The 17,853-nt window shown below is 43.2% G+C and overlaps 1 protein-coding gene across 1 annotated transcript in view; it reads left to right on the plus strand.

Annotated features, from left to right (window-relative positions):
- Positions 1-17,853, plus strand: part of SNTG1 (syntrophin gamma 1) — a 2,212,578-nt gene that overhangs the window by 1,511,508 nt on the left and 683,217 nt on the right. The window contains exon 12 of the mRNA XM_029591258.1: positions 13,329-13,411. Within this exon, the coding sequence (XP_029447118.1) occupies positions 13,329-13,411 (83 nt within the window). The remainder of the gene's footprint in view (positions 1-13,328; positions 13,412-17,853) is intronic.

Consider the following 17,853-nt stretch of genomic DNA (forward strand, 5'->3'; position numbering starts at 1 on the left):
ACTAGGAAAGGCAAGAGCAGGAACAAACGCAGAGGCAATTTTAGAACAAACCGTCCTGATTGCCAAGGCAGGGAAACATAGACAGGAACTTCCTTATATCGAGGGATCAATCAGAGCGTGCCACAGAGCTAAGACTTGCCCATGGCCCTACATGAGTCTGGGCAGTTCGCACGTGCGAGCGTAGGGGCATGGCTAACATGGCAGACGACGCCGAGCCTCGGCGTGAGGCCTGGAACGTAGTAGAAGGCCCAGTAACTGCCGCTGCGGGACGCCGGGGCCTGGCAGGGCTGGCAACTACCGTGAGAGAGGTCGTCCCGGGACCTGTTGTGGAACCAATAAGGTGAGCAGGCCTGGGATGGCAGCGGGTGGGGCACGTAACACAACTAAGTATTTTCAGAAGAGCACATACTTTAAAATATAACTGCCTCCATGTTTAATTCTGGGTTATTGCATGCACATTATTTTGCATGTACATAAGAATATAAGAACCGAAGACTTGCTATACTGGATCAGACCAAATGTCCATCAAGCCCAGTATCCTATTTGCAACAGTAACTAATTGCGACAGTAACCAATCCAGGTTACCAGTACCTGGCTGGAGACCAAGGTAGATAGATTCCATACTGCTTATCCCATTGATAAGAAGTGCATTTCTGCAACTCCACCTTAAAAATGGTTAGTGACTTTTCCTTCAGGATCTTGTCCAAATCTTTTTTAAATACAGCTTATCTACTAGCTTTCATCACATCCTTTGCAACAAATCCAGAGCTTAATTATACATTGAGTAAATAATATTTTCTCTTATTATTTTTAAATGTATCACCTAGTAATTTCATTGTGTGGACCTAGTCTTTGTACTTATTAACGTTTACTCGTTCAACTCCAATCGTTTCGTTATAGACCTCTATCATATCTCCCCTCAGCTGTCTTTTCTCCAAGGTGAAGATTCTTAACACATGTATTTTTTTAAAAAATGAATAAAGAATGTGTATGTTTTGCTGCATTAGAAATACAAACATGTTCCAAAACATATGGGACGGATTTTAAGAGCCCTGCTCGCGTAAATCCACCCGGATTTACGCGAGCAGGGCCCTGCGCGCCGGTGCGCCTATTTTACATAGGCCTACCGGCGCACGCAGAGCCCCGGGACTCGCGGAAGTCCCGGGGTTTTCCGAGGGGGGCGTGTCGGGGGCGGGCCCGATCTGCGTGGCGTTTTCGGGGCGGGACGTAGCGTTTTGGGGGCGGGTCCGGGGGCATGGTTACGGCCCGGGGCGGTCCGGGGGCATGGTTGCGCCCTCCGGACCTGCCCTCAGGTCACGTCCCGGCGCACTAGCGGCCCGCTGGCGCGCGGGGATTTATGTCTCCCTCCGGGAGGCGTAAATCCCCCGACAAAGGTAAGGGGGGGGTTTAGACAGGGCCGGGGAGGTGGGTTAGGTAGGGGAAGAGAGGGGAAGGAGAGGGGAGGGCAAAAGAAAGTTCCCTCCGAGGCCGCTCCGATTTCGGAGCGGCCTCGGAGGGAACAGAGGTAGGCTGCGCGGCTCGGCGCTCCGGCTATACGGAATCGGTAGCCTTGCGCGCGCCGATCCAGATTTTAGCGGATATGCGCGGCTACGCGCGTATCTACTAAAATCCAGCGTACTTTTGTTTGCGCCTGATGCGCCAACAAAAGTACGCCAAATCGCGCTTTTTGAAATTCTACCCATATGTGCGTACTTTTGGAGCAGAAATACACAACTGTATTTTTCAAATTTTCCAGTTCACAACCAAGAATAAACTTGTAAGGAAACAAAGAATCATACATCATTTAAAAAATGCTATTCTAAAATTACTTATAAGAAATTATAAGACCTGTAAGGTCTGAACATATAAAACTATTGATGCCAATTAAAAAACTGATGGAGCATTGGTAATTTTTTTTTTTGATCTACGAAAAAGTGTAACTGATCAGAGGAAAGAACTGATATGTAAATCTAGCATACATCACAATGCATTCACATTGCTTTCTAAGTAGAATAGATGTTCCAAGAGCTAATAGTTGATGTTGCTTTACAAGTAATAACTTTCTCCTATTCTGTGTAGATTTAGTAATATCTGGATAGATCAAAATTCTCAACTCACTGAAAAAAAGCCTGTGGTTTTCAGAAACAGATTTTTGATTCATACTCAAATCTTATTCAAAAACAAAAAAGCCAAAAAACAGTTTCTCATTCTTTTCTCTCTTGTGCTGAACTTTCCAACAAAGTAGAAATGTCCAGACCAGAGAGAGCCTAGCTGTGTTCCAGATATCTTTCCAATAGGCAAATAGAAATGTTTATTTATCGGATAATTCCCATTTGAAAATCCAAAACCTCAATAACATGTTTCTTCAGAAAATCTCTCACAGATCCCTGGGAACTTGGGGAACATTTAGAAACCGAATGTGAAGAAGTCTAGAGCAGGTCTCCAATTGAGCAAGTTTCCAGTGAACTGAAATCTTATCTTAAATCAAACTCAGATTCACTTGTTAGATCTCTTGCATTTTCTTCCACATGTCTTCCATTTTTTCTTCTAATTCTCAAAATACATCAGTCTAGCTTTTAGAAAGCTCAAAAACAATCCTAACCAAAGTTCCAATATCAGATGCATAGCTGGAAATTACCATATCAACTCAAACCAAAACTGACCAAATGTTTATTTATTTACTTGGATTTATTACCCACATTTTAAATTACTAAGAACATAAAAACATAAGAACATAAGAAATTGCCATGCTGGGTCAGACCAAGGGTCCATCAAGCCCAGCATCCTGTTTCCAACAGAGGCCAAAACCAGGCCACAAGAACCTGGCAATTACCCAAACACCAAGAAGATCCCATGCTATTGATGCAATTAATAGCAGTGGCTATTCCCTAAGTATAATTGATTAATAGTCATTAATGGACTTCTCCAAAAACTTAATCCAAACCTTTTTTGAACCCAGCTACACTAACTGCACTAACCACATCCTCTGGCAACAAATTCCAGAGCTTTATTGTGCATTGAGTGAAAAAGAATATTCTCTGATTAGTCTTAAATATGCTACTTGCTAACTTCATGGAATGCCCCCTAGTCCTTCTATTGTTTGAAAGTGTAAATAACCGAGTCACATCTACTCGTTCAAGACCTCTCATGATCTTAAAGACCTCTATCATATCCCCCCTCAGCCGTCTCTTCTCAAAGCTGAAAAGTCCTAACCTCTTTAGTCTTTCCTCATAGGGGAGCTGTTCCATTCCCCTTATCATTTTGGTAGCCCTTCTCTGCACCTTCTCCATCGCAATTATTTCTTTTTTGAGATGCGGCGACCAGAATTGTACACAGTATTCAAGGTGCGGTCTCACCATGGAGCGATACAGGGGCATTATGACATTTTCCGTTCTATTAACCATTCCCTTAATAATTCCTAACATTCTATTTGCTTTTTTGACTGCTGCAGCACACTGAGCCGACAATTTTAAAGTATTATCCACATAAGAACATAAGAAAATGCCATACTGGGTCAGACCAAGGGTCCATCAAGCCCAGCATCCTGTTTCCAACAGTGGCCAATCCAGACCAAAAGAACCTGGCAAGTACCCAAAAACTAAGTCTATTCCATGTTACCACTGCTAATGGCAGTGGCTATTCTCTAAGTGAACTTAATAGCAGGAAATGGACTTCTCCTCTAAGAACTTATCCAATCCTTTTATAAACACAGCTATACTAACTGCACTAACCACAACCTCTGGCAACAAATTCCAGAGTTTAATTGTGCGTTGAGTAAAAAAGAACTTTCTCTGATTAGTTTTAAATGTGCCCCATGCTAACTTCGTGGAGTGCCCCCTAGTCTTTCTACTATCCGAAAGAGTAAATAACCGATTCACATCTACCCGTTCTAGACCTCTCATGATTTTAAACACCTCTATCATATCCCCCCTCAGTCGTCTCTTCTCCAAGCTGAAAAGTCCTAACCTCTTTAGTCTTTCCTCATAGGGGAGTTGTTCCATTCCCCTTATCATTTTGGTAGCCCTTCTCTGTACCTTTTCCATCGCAATTATATCTTGTTTGAGATGCGGCGACCAGAAATGTACACAGTATTCAAGGTCCAGTCTCACCATGGAGCAATACAGAGGCATTATGACATTTTCCGTTTTATTCACCATTCCCTTTCTAATAATTCCCAACATTCTGTTTGCTTTTTTGACTGCCGCAGCACACTGAACCGGCGATTTCAATGTGTTATCCACTATGACACCTAGATCTCTCTCTTGGGTTGTAGCACCTAATATGGAACCTAACATTGTGTAATTATAGCATGGGTTATTTTTCCCTATATGCATCACCTTGCACTTATCCACATTAAATTTCATCTGCCATTTAGATGCCCAATTTTCCAGTCTCACAAGGTCTTCCTGCAATTTATCACAATCTGCTTGTGATTTAACTACTCTGAACAATTTTGTGTCATCTGCAAATTTGATTATCTCACTCGTCGTATTTCTTTCCAGATCATTTATAAATATATTGAAAAGTAAGGGTCCCAATACAGATCCCTGAGGCACTCCACTGTCCACTCCCTTCCACTGAGAAAATTGTCCATTTAATCCAACTCTCTGTTTCCTGTCTTTTAGCCAGTTTGCAATCCATGAAAGGATATCGCCACCTATCCCATGACTTTTTACTTTTCCTAGAAGCCTCTCATGAGGAACTTTGCAAACGCCTTCTGAAAATCCAAGTATACTATATCTACCGGTTCACCTTTATTCACATGTTTATTAACTCCTTCAAAAAAGTGAAGAAGATTTGTGAGGCAAGACTTGCCCTGGGTAAAGCAATGCTGACTTTGTTCCATTAAACCATGTCTTTCTATATGTTCTGTGATTTTGATGTTTAGAACACTTTCCACTATTTTTCATGGCACTGAAGTCAGGATAACCGGTCTGTAGTTTCCCGGATCGCCCCTGGAGCCCTTTTAAATATTGGGGTTACATTTGCTATCCTCCATTCTTCAGGTACAATGGATGATTTTAATGATAAGTTACAAATTTTTACTAATAGGTCTGAAATTTCATTTTTTAGTTCTTTCAGAACTCTGGGGTGTATACCATCTGGTCCGGGTGATTTACTACTCTTCAGTTTGTCAATCAGGCCTACCACATCTTCTAGATTCACCATGATTTGATTCAGTCCATCTGAATCATTACCCATGAAAACCTTCTCCATTACGGGTACCTCCCCAACATCCTCTTCAGTAAACACCAAAGCAAAGAAATCATTTAATCTTTCCACGATGGCCTTATCTTCTCTAAGTGCCCCTTTAACCCCTCGATCATCTAACGGTCCAACTGACTCCCTCACAGGCTTTCTGCTTTGGATATATTTAAAAAAGTTTTTACTGTGAGTTTTTGCCTCTCAGCCAATTTATTTTGAAATTCTCTCTTAGCCTGTCTTATCAATGTCTTACATTTAACTTGCCAATGTTTATGATTTATCCTATTTTCTTCTGTTGGATCCTTCTTCCAATTTTTGAATGAAGATCTTTTTCCTGGGTGGTAGCTCCTAATATGGAACCTAACATTGTGTAACTACAGCAAGGGTTATTTTCCCTATATGCAACACCTTGCACTTGTCCATATTAAATTTCATCTGCCATTTGGATGCCCAATCTTCCAGTCTCATGTAACCCCTGAGATAATAAGAGGCTTGCTCAACAGCTGAGAAGTTATTTGATCAATATTCATAATGACTCTCACCACTGGCTTGCCATCCCCAACCAGAAATTTTCCAGCATCCCCGACATAGCAGATTCTTCCTGGAGTTTCTCCATCTGGACTTCTGACCCTCCTGCAGGACCAACATGATCTCTCTATGTTGAATCCAGCACTAAAAGCTTGGATGCTGTAGGCTACTTCAGAGGTCGGTGTTCAGGGAGACCTATTGTAACATCTAAGCCCAGCAGGCTCAACTCTCCCTCCATTGGGCCAACAGTGGGCAGACCCTCAGTTCACCAGAATATCTAAAATATGTTCTCCTGATAAGAGAGCTGTCGGCTCAAAGGGGAATAACCTTGGCTTGCTGCTCCTCTAAGGAGGCATAATTGTGGTAAAAAGTCAATTTAAATTGATATTAAAAGAGGCAAACTCACTGAGAGCTGCTCCCCTTCCCAAAAATACACAATTTTTTTCCTAAACTGTGTGGTTCCCATCACACACAGTTTATAACATGCAAGCATAAATCTCTGTAGGCTCACTTGCATGCATAAATTGTGTATTAAGTAAAATTTTGAAAGTTTGTTTTCCTAATTGTTAATAATGTTATTATCTATTAATTGTATTGCAAACCACAACAATTGTTTTGGAATTAGCTTCAAGTGATCACATGGGGTCAATTTTAAAACAAGTGCGCAGGCATCCATGTGTGCGCGGTTCCCGGTGCGCGCACATGGGCGTGATGATTGTATAACATGCGCTCGTTGCCACACGCATGTTATAAAATACAGTTCCCACGCATATACACACCGGATTTTAATATCAGCACGCGCATATGCGGACTGGTTGGGACTCACATGCTCGGGGGAGGGGAATTAAAAAAACCAGCATGAGGCGACACGAGAAGGCCTTTCCCAGTTCCCTACCAGTCCACTCCAATTAAGGAGTGGATTAGGAGGGAACTTTCCTATCCCCCTTACTACCCTTCCTACCTTTTCCCCTCTCCTCTCTTCTCCTCCCCAACCCCTAACCCCTACCTAGCTAGTTTACTTTTTTTGTTGCTGTTTTAATATTTGCTGCTTCTTTGGAGCAGAAGTAACTTCTGCACACCAGCCGGTTGCCGGCGCGTGCTTTCCCAGGTCAGGGCCTAATGGCTTCTGTCCCGGTCAGCCCCTGTCTCGTCCCTCCCCACCCAGACCCCACTCTTTTTTGCTGGTCTAGTGCTTCTGCGCATACTGGGAGATATGCACATGGCTGGGCCATTTCTAAAATGTGCTCGGCGCACGCACAGACTGGCCATGCACGTATTCCCAAGATTTTACGTGCACAGGCCATTGAAAATTCGGTCTTTAGATTCCATCTTTAACTGAGACCTAGATTATTCCATTTGATTAATGCTTTGTTTTCATTTCTCATCTGATAGATTCCGTTATGTATATTATTTTTCTTGTAACACCAGATGTCTTTACTTTTGTTGTGTATTTGAAAAACTTTGTGAGTCATGTTTTTTTTTTTCCATTGGGTTATGGATATCTTGGTTGCATTGTTCACTTGTTTACTGACTTGTTGCTACCAAATGGTTTTTTACTTCCTCTGACTCAATAAAAACGAAATAAAAAAAAAAATAATAATAATGCAAAACAGAAATGCATGTTAATATGATTTTTTAACACATATTAGTGTAGCAAGTTTAATGTGCTATTCCCTGTTAAGCAAGTTTTAACATGGTTAGTAATACATCTGTGTTTCTGATATTGGCAATGCATCTATATTATAGTCCATGGAAATATAAAGCCAATCTACTCTCCCCATAAGACCAAAGGGTACATTGCCACCCCGAGTTCCTTCTTCATGCCCTTTTCACAAAGAGCAATGAAGGGGATTTGAGATCTGAAGTCTCTCCCTAGGTCCTTTAAGTCTCTCCCTGGTCTCTGCCTCCTCCATCCACTCCATCAGATGCCAGCAAAAAGGTCTTTGGTCAGAAACAAAACAATCCCCACTCACCCCGGCCCTGCTTGTTCCAAGGATTATAATGGGTTCTGGCTCACCTGGCAATCTCTTGTGCTTTGCATGAATGATTAAATTAGAATGAAAGCCTCTGTACTGCTGCTGTATATGTCAAATAAACACATTGGAATGTTAAACATTTTCTCCGTCAGTGTGATAAAATGCATCCTATTTAGTTCTGAAGAAGTAAGCATGGTTAAATATGAATGCATTTTTTTTCATCGGTATTTATATAAGCAGTTTATAGCCAGGCACTTTGCAACCAATTACTTATATGTACAGTGGATCTCCTCATCAGGAGCTTCCAATCTAAACAAGTACCTGAGGAAATGAGGAACAATAGACTTTTTCTCATTCTCTGTCTATGGATAAAGGCTTAATCATTCAGTACCAAATGAGTTAAAAACAGAATTTGAATCCAGGTCTCCTGGCATCCTCATTATTTTCACTTGGACTCTCTCTCTCTCTCTCTACCACCTTAGTTTTTCCTTTCTTCATACTTTGATAGATACTATGGGTATATATTTGTTTGAAACAATTGGATAAAATGCTACAAATGGGAGCATTTTTATTTCATTTTTGATCTCCTTAAACAAATATAGATTGTCCACAAATTTAAATAAAAACTTTTGACTCATTTATGTTTTCCATTCAAGTCTCTGGCCCATTGAAAAGTGCTGCTGTGAGACTGGTAACTAAAGCAACCAACCAATGCAGACAGAAAAGAGCTGAGGTAGGAAAAGTAAGCAAGTAGACAGGATGGAGGACCATTCAAAGTGAAACTATTGAGGATGTTGACCCTTGAGCCGGAGCGAGAGGTGATGACCGCCAAGGGGCAATCCTCAATGAAACTCATCTCCGGGAGGTGGCGTAGGTGAAGAGGAGGACTCACGAGGACTTGTTCCAGGGAATCAGGCAGGACAGCCCTCCGAGGAGCAGATAACTTATGAACACGGGAGAGCCCCCGAGGAGCGGGTACTCAGAGCATTCACCCAGCGAGATAGGAACCGATCTTCATGAAGAGTCAGAATGGAGTCCAGGCAGAAGATCCGGGGCAGGCAGTGAAGATGCAGAAGGAAGATACAGGCCAAAGATCAGGACGGGCAGCAGACAAGCGGAGACGAGGAGACGAACCAAGGTCATACCAGGAGATCAAGCTGAGGAATGGGTCCAGGGACGAAGGCAGGAACTTCGGAGGCAAGGCAGGAACACAGAGGCAAGTAACACTGAGGCAAAGGAACACTGAGGCAAAGGAATGACAGCAGCACAGCCCGAGAGCAACAGAGGAATACTGTTGCGAAGGCACTGAGGGAGTGCAGCTGCAGGGTTTAAAAAACAACCCTGGGCCGATGTCATCTTCCAGGGCCGGGCATTCTCTCCCGCTGTGGCCCCTATAAGAGGTGGGGTCTCCCGTCAGGGGAGGCCCCGATGCTGGCTGGGAGGACGCTGTTTGGGACGTGCGGTCTGGCATTCACGGCGTGCCGCAGAAGAAGACCCGTCTCGCTGAAGAACCATCAGAGGTAGGAGGGTCTGGCCGGTCGCGGCCAGGCGCCGCAACAGAAACATTTTTTATCTAGCCTAAGGGTGGCATCTGGATCAAAATACTTTGACATTCTCCCACTGAAAGTTCTGTGTAAAAATTTGTCTTTTCAGAAGTCAAAGAAAAGGTTCTTGAAAAGAAGGAAAGAGGAATTTTGTAATGACTTAGAGCTTTTTATTATCACTGCTACAGTTACAGTGCACTGTTTTCACTGTGAGTGAGAGCTAGAGGTACTGCTGCATTTTGTCTGTTTGCTGGAGCAGGGCAAAGGGCAGGGCCAATGAAAAAACAAAACAGTAGTAAATGTGATTTTTTTTTTTTGTCTTTGTACAGTGTGCACTTGACTGGCAGAGAAAGAACAGAAGCACTGCCTTGCCAGTATATTTTCTGTCATATTTGTTTTTGTTTGCAAAAGGAGTTAATCTGCAGTGCACACACACACACACACACACACACACACACACACTCTTATGCAATGTGTGTGTGTGTGTGTGTGTGTGTGTGTGTGTAAAAGAGAGACATTTTTGTACATACTGTGAGGGATAAACCAGTTACTAATGAGACAGAAACTGAATTTGTGCCACTAGAAACCTGGTAACTCTGCTTAGTATTGTGCTTGCTAAGCACTGAAGTGAATTCAGTCTGTCAACCTGCCTGAATGTGCATGACCGACAGAATCTCAGCCAATATTACAGTGGTATTAGTGACTAGCACATTTCAGCAAAGTATATTGTGACATAAAACCCTCATAGGTACTACACACTGAGGGTAAACTATACAATAGGTTCTCTCTCTATATATAATCACATCAACATAAGAGAACACACAAATTTGTTCACACCTTACTCATGCAAATATATTTCTTTATTCATGAGACCATATAATAAAACAGTCCTGTCTAGACAATAAATACTATCTAGCTCATACATCCCATCACAACCAAACCATTCAATCTCACACCCTAAAATCTCACACAATATATTGCACAGTATCCACATCAATTAAATCCAGTTTGGGTTCTACTGGAGCTACAATATTCATAATACACTTTAACAGTTCAATATATCTGAAAGCAGCAGATCTTTCTAGTCCATTAGAATCTTCTCAAAACGTATTCACACATTAAATTCTTCCCATTCCAGTATTCACAAACAGAATCGGCACCGTCGATTGTGAATACTGGAATGAGAAGAATAAAGAAATATATTTGCATGAGTAAGGTGTGAACAAATTTGTGAGTTCTCTTATGTTGATGTGATAAAACCCTCATAGCCATTTCTAATTCCATCATGCCACTGAGGTCTTGCTGTCATTCTGCCTTGCTGCTATACCCCAAATGTACCACCTCGAGGGTCTTGCGGCCACTCAGTCTCTCTGCCATACTCCAGGCTGTTCTTGCCACTCTGGGTCATTGCTTTCCACTTTTCATGGTATCTTTGTATCTTCTTTCCACTCTTTATGCTGCTTTGTCCCTCTATCAGTGCCCTGTTTTGTTTTTTTGCTACCACCTTTGCTGCTTTGTTCCACTTTCATGGAATCTCTTAGAATGTTTATGCCATGTCGGGTGCCACTTTGCCCCTCTTGTGCTGCCTTTAGGGGTTCATGCCACTGTTGTCGAGGCTCTCTTTTGAAGCCTTGGGGTATTCTTCCCACTCTTGCTGCTCCTTTGCTACTGTCACAATGCCTCAGAGAACTCCTTCCACCGCTGGAACCCTTTTGCCCCTTTACGATGCCTTAGGCTATTCATGGCACTTTTTGTGCCACTTTGCCATGGTCTTGGCACCTTATAGTTCTATGGTATTGGCACATTATAGTTCTGTTCCCCTTTGAGGTTGTCTAATGTCTACCCACAAATTTCCTTAGAATTGATTAGAAAAAAACAATTTCAGAACTCAAAATAGGCTATATATAGCGTCCTCAATTGACTTTTTAATGGAAAAAGAAAAATGAAAGGAATGAATAAACTTTTTTTTTTTCATTTGAAATTTACCAAATGAATGGAGGCAACCTATGAAATGAATAAACAAATCAAAATGATAAAAATTTCCTCTGTAGTTCCCCAGTGGACACACTGAGTCATCTGCACTGGAGTAGACAACGCCAGTCCTGGAGTGCCACAAAACGTTTTGGTTCTGAGGATAGCTACAATGAATATGCATGAGATGTATTTGCAGGAGAACAACAAGAGTGGGACACACAAAAATAAATAGATAAAAAAATAGATTATAGAATATATACATAGATATTTACACCATAGAATATTGATATTATGATATTAAGGGGGTCATTTATCAAAATACGCTGAGAGGGAGGGAGAGAGAGAGAGAGAGAGAGCCTAACCATAATGTCTTCTTCCTAGATAGGTATTTATATCCCCACCTAGTAACTCGAGGCAAGGTTTAGGTATTAGTGTAGGGGGTTAGGGGCCACTTTGACATTTGTGCTAACTTAGCTCTTTGCATAGGTAATTAGCGCAAATTGTGAAAAACTGTATATTGGCATAAAACACGCTCCTTTTGCTATTGCATGTGATACTTATCACACTTTGATAAATCCAGGCCTAAATTTGTAATATTCTATCACTTGTTTTTAAATATCTATTTATTCATATATTTGCTTTGTATATTTATCTATATATTTATTTTTTTGTGTGTGCCACTCTTGTTGTTCTCCTATTTATTTGTGTGGTCCCCCTACTTCTCTATTTGTTTTTCCTGAGATATATATGAATACAATGGAGGTAGTGTATGTAATTATACTTCATACATATTCATTGTGGATATCCTGAAAACCAGACCTAGTTATGGCATTCCAGGACTGGAATTGTCTACCTCTGCAATAAAGGTAGACTCCTTTTTTTTAGAAAATGTTTACTTAAATAGATCTTGCTCTGGGTATTAGGGGTGTACATTCGTTTTGAACTTAAATGTAAAACGCTACTTATTTTTTTTTTTAACTTAAAAAAGTGATGAGGCGAAAACGATCGGATTTCCAACTTATTCAACATAGCTATGTTGAATAAGTTGGAAATTGCGATTGTTGATCCAAAATAAAAATTTAAACCCCTCACCTTCCTTAATCCCCCCCCAAAGACTTACCACAACTAACTGGTGATCCAGCGAGGAGTCAGGATGCCATTTCTGAACTCCTTTACGAGGAGCACGTGACGTCGGCATCACGTCGGAGTGACGCGGCGTCACGTGATTCCCCGCGGGTTCGCTCCGGGACCCTCGTTCGACCCAAAAGGAACTTTTGGCCAGCTTGGGGGGGCCTCCTGACACCCCCAAGCTGGCCAAAAGTTCCTTTTGGGTCGAACGAGGGTCCCAGAGCGAACCCGCAGGGAATCACGTGACGCCGCGTCACTCCGACGTGACGCCGACGTCACGTGCTCCTTGCAAAGGAGTTTAGAAATGGCGTCCTGACCCCGCTGGACCACCAGGGAGTTTTGGTAAGTCTTTGGGGGGAGGGGATTAAGGAGGGTGAGGGGTTTAAATTTTTATTTGCACATATGGACATAGACTCAACTTATGGAATTCTCCATATGTCCATATTGACCGCAAATGACCCCCCCTTTCGACTTATGGACTTATTTATTTATTTATTTATTTATTTATTTATTTATTTAATGTCTCTTATATACCGATGTCCGTTTGCACATCGCATCGGTTCACAGTAAAACATGAACTTTATGGGCGAAGCCCTTACAGAGAACAGATAAAATAGATAAATACAATTAACTTTAGGGCATGGCCCTTAACAAAACTAGGGAACAATACTTAATACTTATGAACATAAACGTTTGCTCTGCACATCCCTACTGGGTATACAGTTTTCAAAAAATGTTCAAGAGAAAATAGAGTCTTGTTCGCATTGTATTTTTTGAAAATTTACTTTTAACTTATTACTGTTTAAAATATACTGAGTTTATAACAAGCTCACCTATCGTATACCAGTGTGATTTTTGTTCTGTCATTCTGTTATAGACTGCTGTGCCTGAAAAATTAGGGGAAATTAAAAAATAATTAATATATGTAATTACTAGAGATTGGATGATAATTTCACTATCTATATTTTTTTAGGTGTCCCTAGTGACCAGAGCAGTGGCACATCATCTCCTCTCTGTGACAGCGGTTTGCATCTCAATTATCATCCTAACAATACGGTAGTAGTTAATATTTTTAACATTAATAACTATAATTTTAGAACTGATTAAGGGGCCTAACTACTAAAGAGTGGCAGAAACACTTGTTGAAGCATGTTTTTAGCAGGTTTAACATGCTATCCACTACAGAAATGGTTCTCAACCCAGTCCTTGGGACACATCTTGCCATTCTGGTTTTCAGGATGACCACAATGAATGTGTATGAGGAAAATTTGCATGCACTGCCTCTATTTTATGCAAATCTATCTCATGCATATTCATTGTGGAAATCCTGAAAAACAGATTGGCAAGATGTGCCCCAAGGACTGGGCTGAGAACCCCTGTAAAGCTGTAAATCTTTTGGTGACTAGTGCATTAAGGGCCAGATTTTCAAAAGGTCACTCGCGTAAATCCAGAGGACCTACGTGTGTAACCTGACCTACGCGCACTGGGCCTATTTTAAAAAGGCCCAGCGAGGCATGTAAAGCCCCAGGAAGCGTGTAAGCCCCGGGGCTTGCAAAAAGGGGCGTGGAGGGGGCGGGGCAGGGTGGGGTCAGAGGCTCCCGGCACAGCGGCCGTTTGCCGCTGTGGTGGTGATCATGTGCCGGCAGTTGGCCGGCACGCCAGGGCCGTCGGAAGCACTAGGCGAACTAGGCGATCGCCTAGGGCGCTGAACATTAGGGGGCGCCGAGCCACTGACGGCCAATGGCCGCCAGTGGACGTCATCCCAATGGCAGATACACACAGCAAGAAGATCGCAGGGCCGTGGTACAGTTGCGTCTAAACATGCTGGTGCTCCTCCTCCTTCCTGCCCGCGCGGCCCCGGAAGAAAAATGTTGCCGGAGCCGCGCGGGCAGGAAGGAGGAGAAGCAAGGAGGAGGAGCATCAGCCAATGCAGGAACTTCTCCTCCTTCCTGCCCGCGCGGCCCCGGAAGAAAAATTTTGCCGGAGCCGCGCGGGCAGGAAGGAGGAGGAGGAGCATCAGCCAATGCAGGAACTTCTCCTCCTTCCTGCCCGCGCGGCCCCGGAAGAAAAATGTTGCCGGAGCCACGCGGGCAGGAAAGAGGAGGAGCATCAGCCGCGTGCCGGAAGGAGGAGGAGCATCTGCCACGTTCAGAAGAGGATCAGCGCGGCTCGAGAAGACCGGGGCCGCTGCAGAGCCCATCCTGCAGTGGCCCGTGAAGAGGAGGCCCAGAGGTGAGAGAGAGGGTTTGTACAGTGTGTATGTGTGCGTGTATGAGATGAGTTGAGAGACTGTGTGTGTGTGTGGGAGTGAAGACCTGAATGTTTGCAGAGACAGCATGGGAGAGCCTTTGTGTGTGTGAGAGACAGCATGTGGTAGTGAGAGCCTGTGCTTGAGCAAGACAGCATGTGGGAGTGAGAGAGAGCCTGTGTGTGTGTGTGTGTGTGTGTGTGTGTGTGTGAGTCAGCATGTGACAGTGAGAGCCCGTGTGTAGGAATGATTGTATGAGAGAGAGCATGTGACAGTGAGAGCCTGTGCTTGAGCAGGACAGCATGTGGGAGTGAGAGAGAGCCTGTGTGTGTGAGTCAGCATGTGACAGTGAGAGCCTGTGTGTAGGAATGATTGTATGAGAGAGAGCATGTGACAGTGAGAACCTGTGCTTGAGCAAGACAGCATGTGGGAGTGAGAGTTAGACAGCATGTGCAAGAGAGAGACTGTGTATAAATGATTGTATGAGGGACAGCATGTGAGAATGAGTGACTGTGTATGTGAGAGAGAGAAAGCATGTGAGAATGAGAACCTGACCGTGTGTTTGAGGGAAGCAGACAGATGGAGAGAAAATAAATATGTTATAAAAGGAATTGGCAAAAAAATAAGAAAGGGAAGGTGGAAAAAAAAAAGCCTGTGACCAACCGATTAGAAAACTAAGATCAGACAGCAAATGTAAAAAGAAATAAATTACTTTTTACTGATTGGAACATGTAATCTTTGGGAATGTGCAAGAGTAGCACTTTCTCTATGCGGATCTCACAATGTACGAGATCAGCATAGAGGAACTGGAAGCCCATGGGGCCTGCACAGAGGAGGCAGCAGAATGGGCTTCAGTGCCAATAGCAGCAATCAGCACCTCCGCAATAGCCATACAGCAGCAGTGACAGTGGCAGCAGAAGAATGAGAGAGGCTCTGAGGTTGCTGGCAAAAGAAAGAGAGGGGGTCTCTGCCTTTAGTGTGTGCATGTGTATGAATGGGAGTCTGCCTGGGGGTGTGTCTGTGAATGAGAATGTATGGGTGTCTTCCTGGGGTTTGTATGTGTGAGAATAGGTGCCTGCCTGTTTGTGGTGTATGGGTGTGTGTGAGAATAAATTGGTGCCTGCCTGGGGGTCTGTGTGTGTGAGATTGAATGTGTGCATGCCTGGGGGATGGGGAGGGAGTGGTGTGAAAATGAATGGGAGCCTGCCTGGGGTTCAGTGTGAGAATGACTAGGAGCTTGCCTGTGTGTGTGTGTGTGTGTGAGAACGAGTGGGAGCTTGCCTGGGAGTGTGTGTTTGTGTGTATGTGAGGGAGCCAGTGAGAGTGAGAGCATGAGTGTGTATGAGAAAATCCAGGGGAGTAAGAGTTTGTGTGGGGGTGTGTGTGGAGGGGGAGAGAATGCCTTAGAGCCTGAGTGTGTCAGTGTCTGTGAGAGCGAGAGGTTATGGTTGGGTATAAGAGCATGAATGTGTATGTATGTGACAGTGTATGTGTGAGAGAGAATGGACATGTGAGTATGTGTGAGAGAGAGAGGATAACCTCCTAATCCTCGACAATATCAGGGTGACTGGAAATCAAGAGCTCTCATGTATGGACAGCAGGGGCTTTTTAAAATCCTTATTAATTTTAATTATTGTGTGTTATTTGATATATGTACTGTTTTGAAATATTTTATTGGTGTTTGGGAAATTGTAAAAAATGTATATGATTTTAATTAATAGAAATTCTATTTATCAGTAGTTTTAAAATATTTTATTAGTATGGTTTTACTATTATAACTGATGCTTTGTTTCTTGATTTTATTTGTTTTATGAGGAATGGTGGTTCTGTTTTTCCATTATTAATGCACAGAGTCTGGCTTCTTGGGGTTTCCATTCCAGTTTTTGTCTAATTTGTGCTCCTTTATTTTGTATTCTGTATTTGGTGAGGGTCTGTCTCTGCTCTGTGTGTGTGACCACGATGAGAGATTCTGCTAGCATGTAGTGTCTGTATAGGGATCTATAGCAATCGGGTTTGTTTTGTTTCCTCAGTAGGTGGTGTATTGTTATCCCAGGAGCCAGTGTAATATTTACCCTTGCTTTTTCACAGGTAGGGTTATTATTGTTTGAATCCTTGGTGTTATTACTGTTATGTTATGATGGGATTGCAGTATAGATTTTGAGTGTCTTTTATGCAGGGTTTTGTGTTAGTTCACAATGTGTCTGGCAGTGGAAGGTGTTTGTGCTGCTGTTACTGTGAGGTGACACCAGAATTTGAAAATATCTTTTAGTATGATGAGCTGTAAGGGAAACATCCAAGCTCCATTGTTTGGGGGAATTTCAGTGGATGCACAGAGTTACAGAACTGGAGGTGCAGGATTTGTATTGACATTCTGTCCCTTCCTATATATTCCAGACTTCATTCTCATAATCATATAGAATTAGTTGAATGAGGCTATCAAATAATTTTATAGTAGTTTTACTAGAAGTGTGAAACTGGCCAGCTTTTTAAAATAATGCAGAGGACCCTTTGGACTTTTTAAACAACACTTTTTTTTATAACCAATTTTAAAGCAGGATCCATGCTATAGAGGTGGGTGTGATGAAGAAATGTCATTTTGGCTCCCCCCCCCACCCAAAACAAATTCTTCTGTCTAGAGATGCCACTGATTTTCTGTGGCACACAAATGCATTGGCCCCTGGGCGCTGGAGACCCTTGGTGCGCCACTGGGTGCGAGCCATATGGGGCCGCAAGTGGTGGCAAAGAGGAGTGGAGATTTGGCGGGCCGCAAGCAGTGCCCAATCTGCTCGCGACCCAGAAAACCCCAGTCAGCGGGCGTGATTGAGAATGAGGTAGGAGTCGGGACCGAGACCGGGGGGGGGCGCAAGGAAGAAGGCTCGCCTAGGGCGCCAAATCCCCTTGCACCGGCCCTGCGGCACGCACAACTTACTTCAGCCCCAAGGCTGAAGTAAGTTTTACAACAAGAAAAAAACAAAAAAAGAAAAAGGTAGGGGAGGTAGGGGAAGGGAAGGTGGGGTAGGGGGTAGGAAAGTTCCCTCCAATTTTGGAGCAGCCTGGGAGGGAACGGGGGAAGGCAGTGCAGCACAGCGCACGCAAAGTGCACAATTGTGCACCCCTTTGCACGCACCGACCTTGATTTTATAACATGCGCGTGCCTGCGGGCATATGTTATAAAATCGGGTGTACATGTGTGCGTGCCGGGTAGCACATGCACATGTACGCCCGCACGTACCTCTTAAAATCTACCCCA

Source organism: Rhinatrema bivittatum, chromosome 2 (genome assembly GCF_901001135.1).
Source record: "Rhinatrema bivittatum chromosome 2, aRhiBiv1.1, whole genome shotgun sequence".
Lineage (NCBI taxonomy): Eukaryota > Metazoa > Chordata > Amphibia > Gymnophiona > Rhinatrematidae > Rhinatrema > Rhinatrema bivittatum.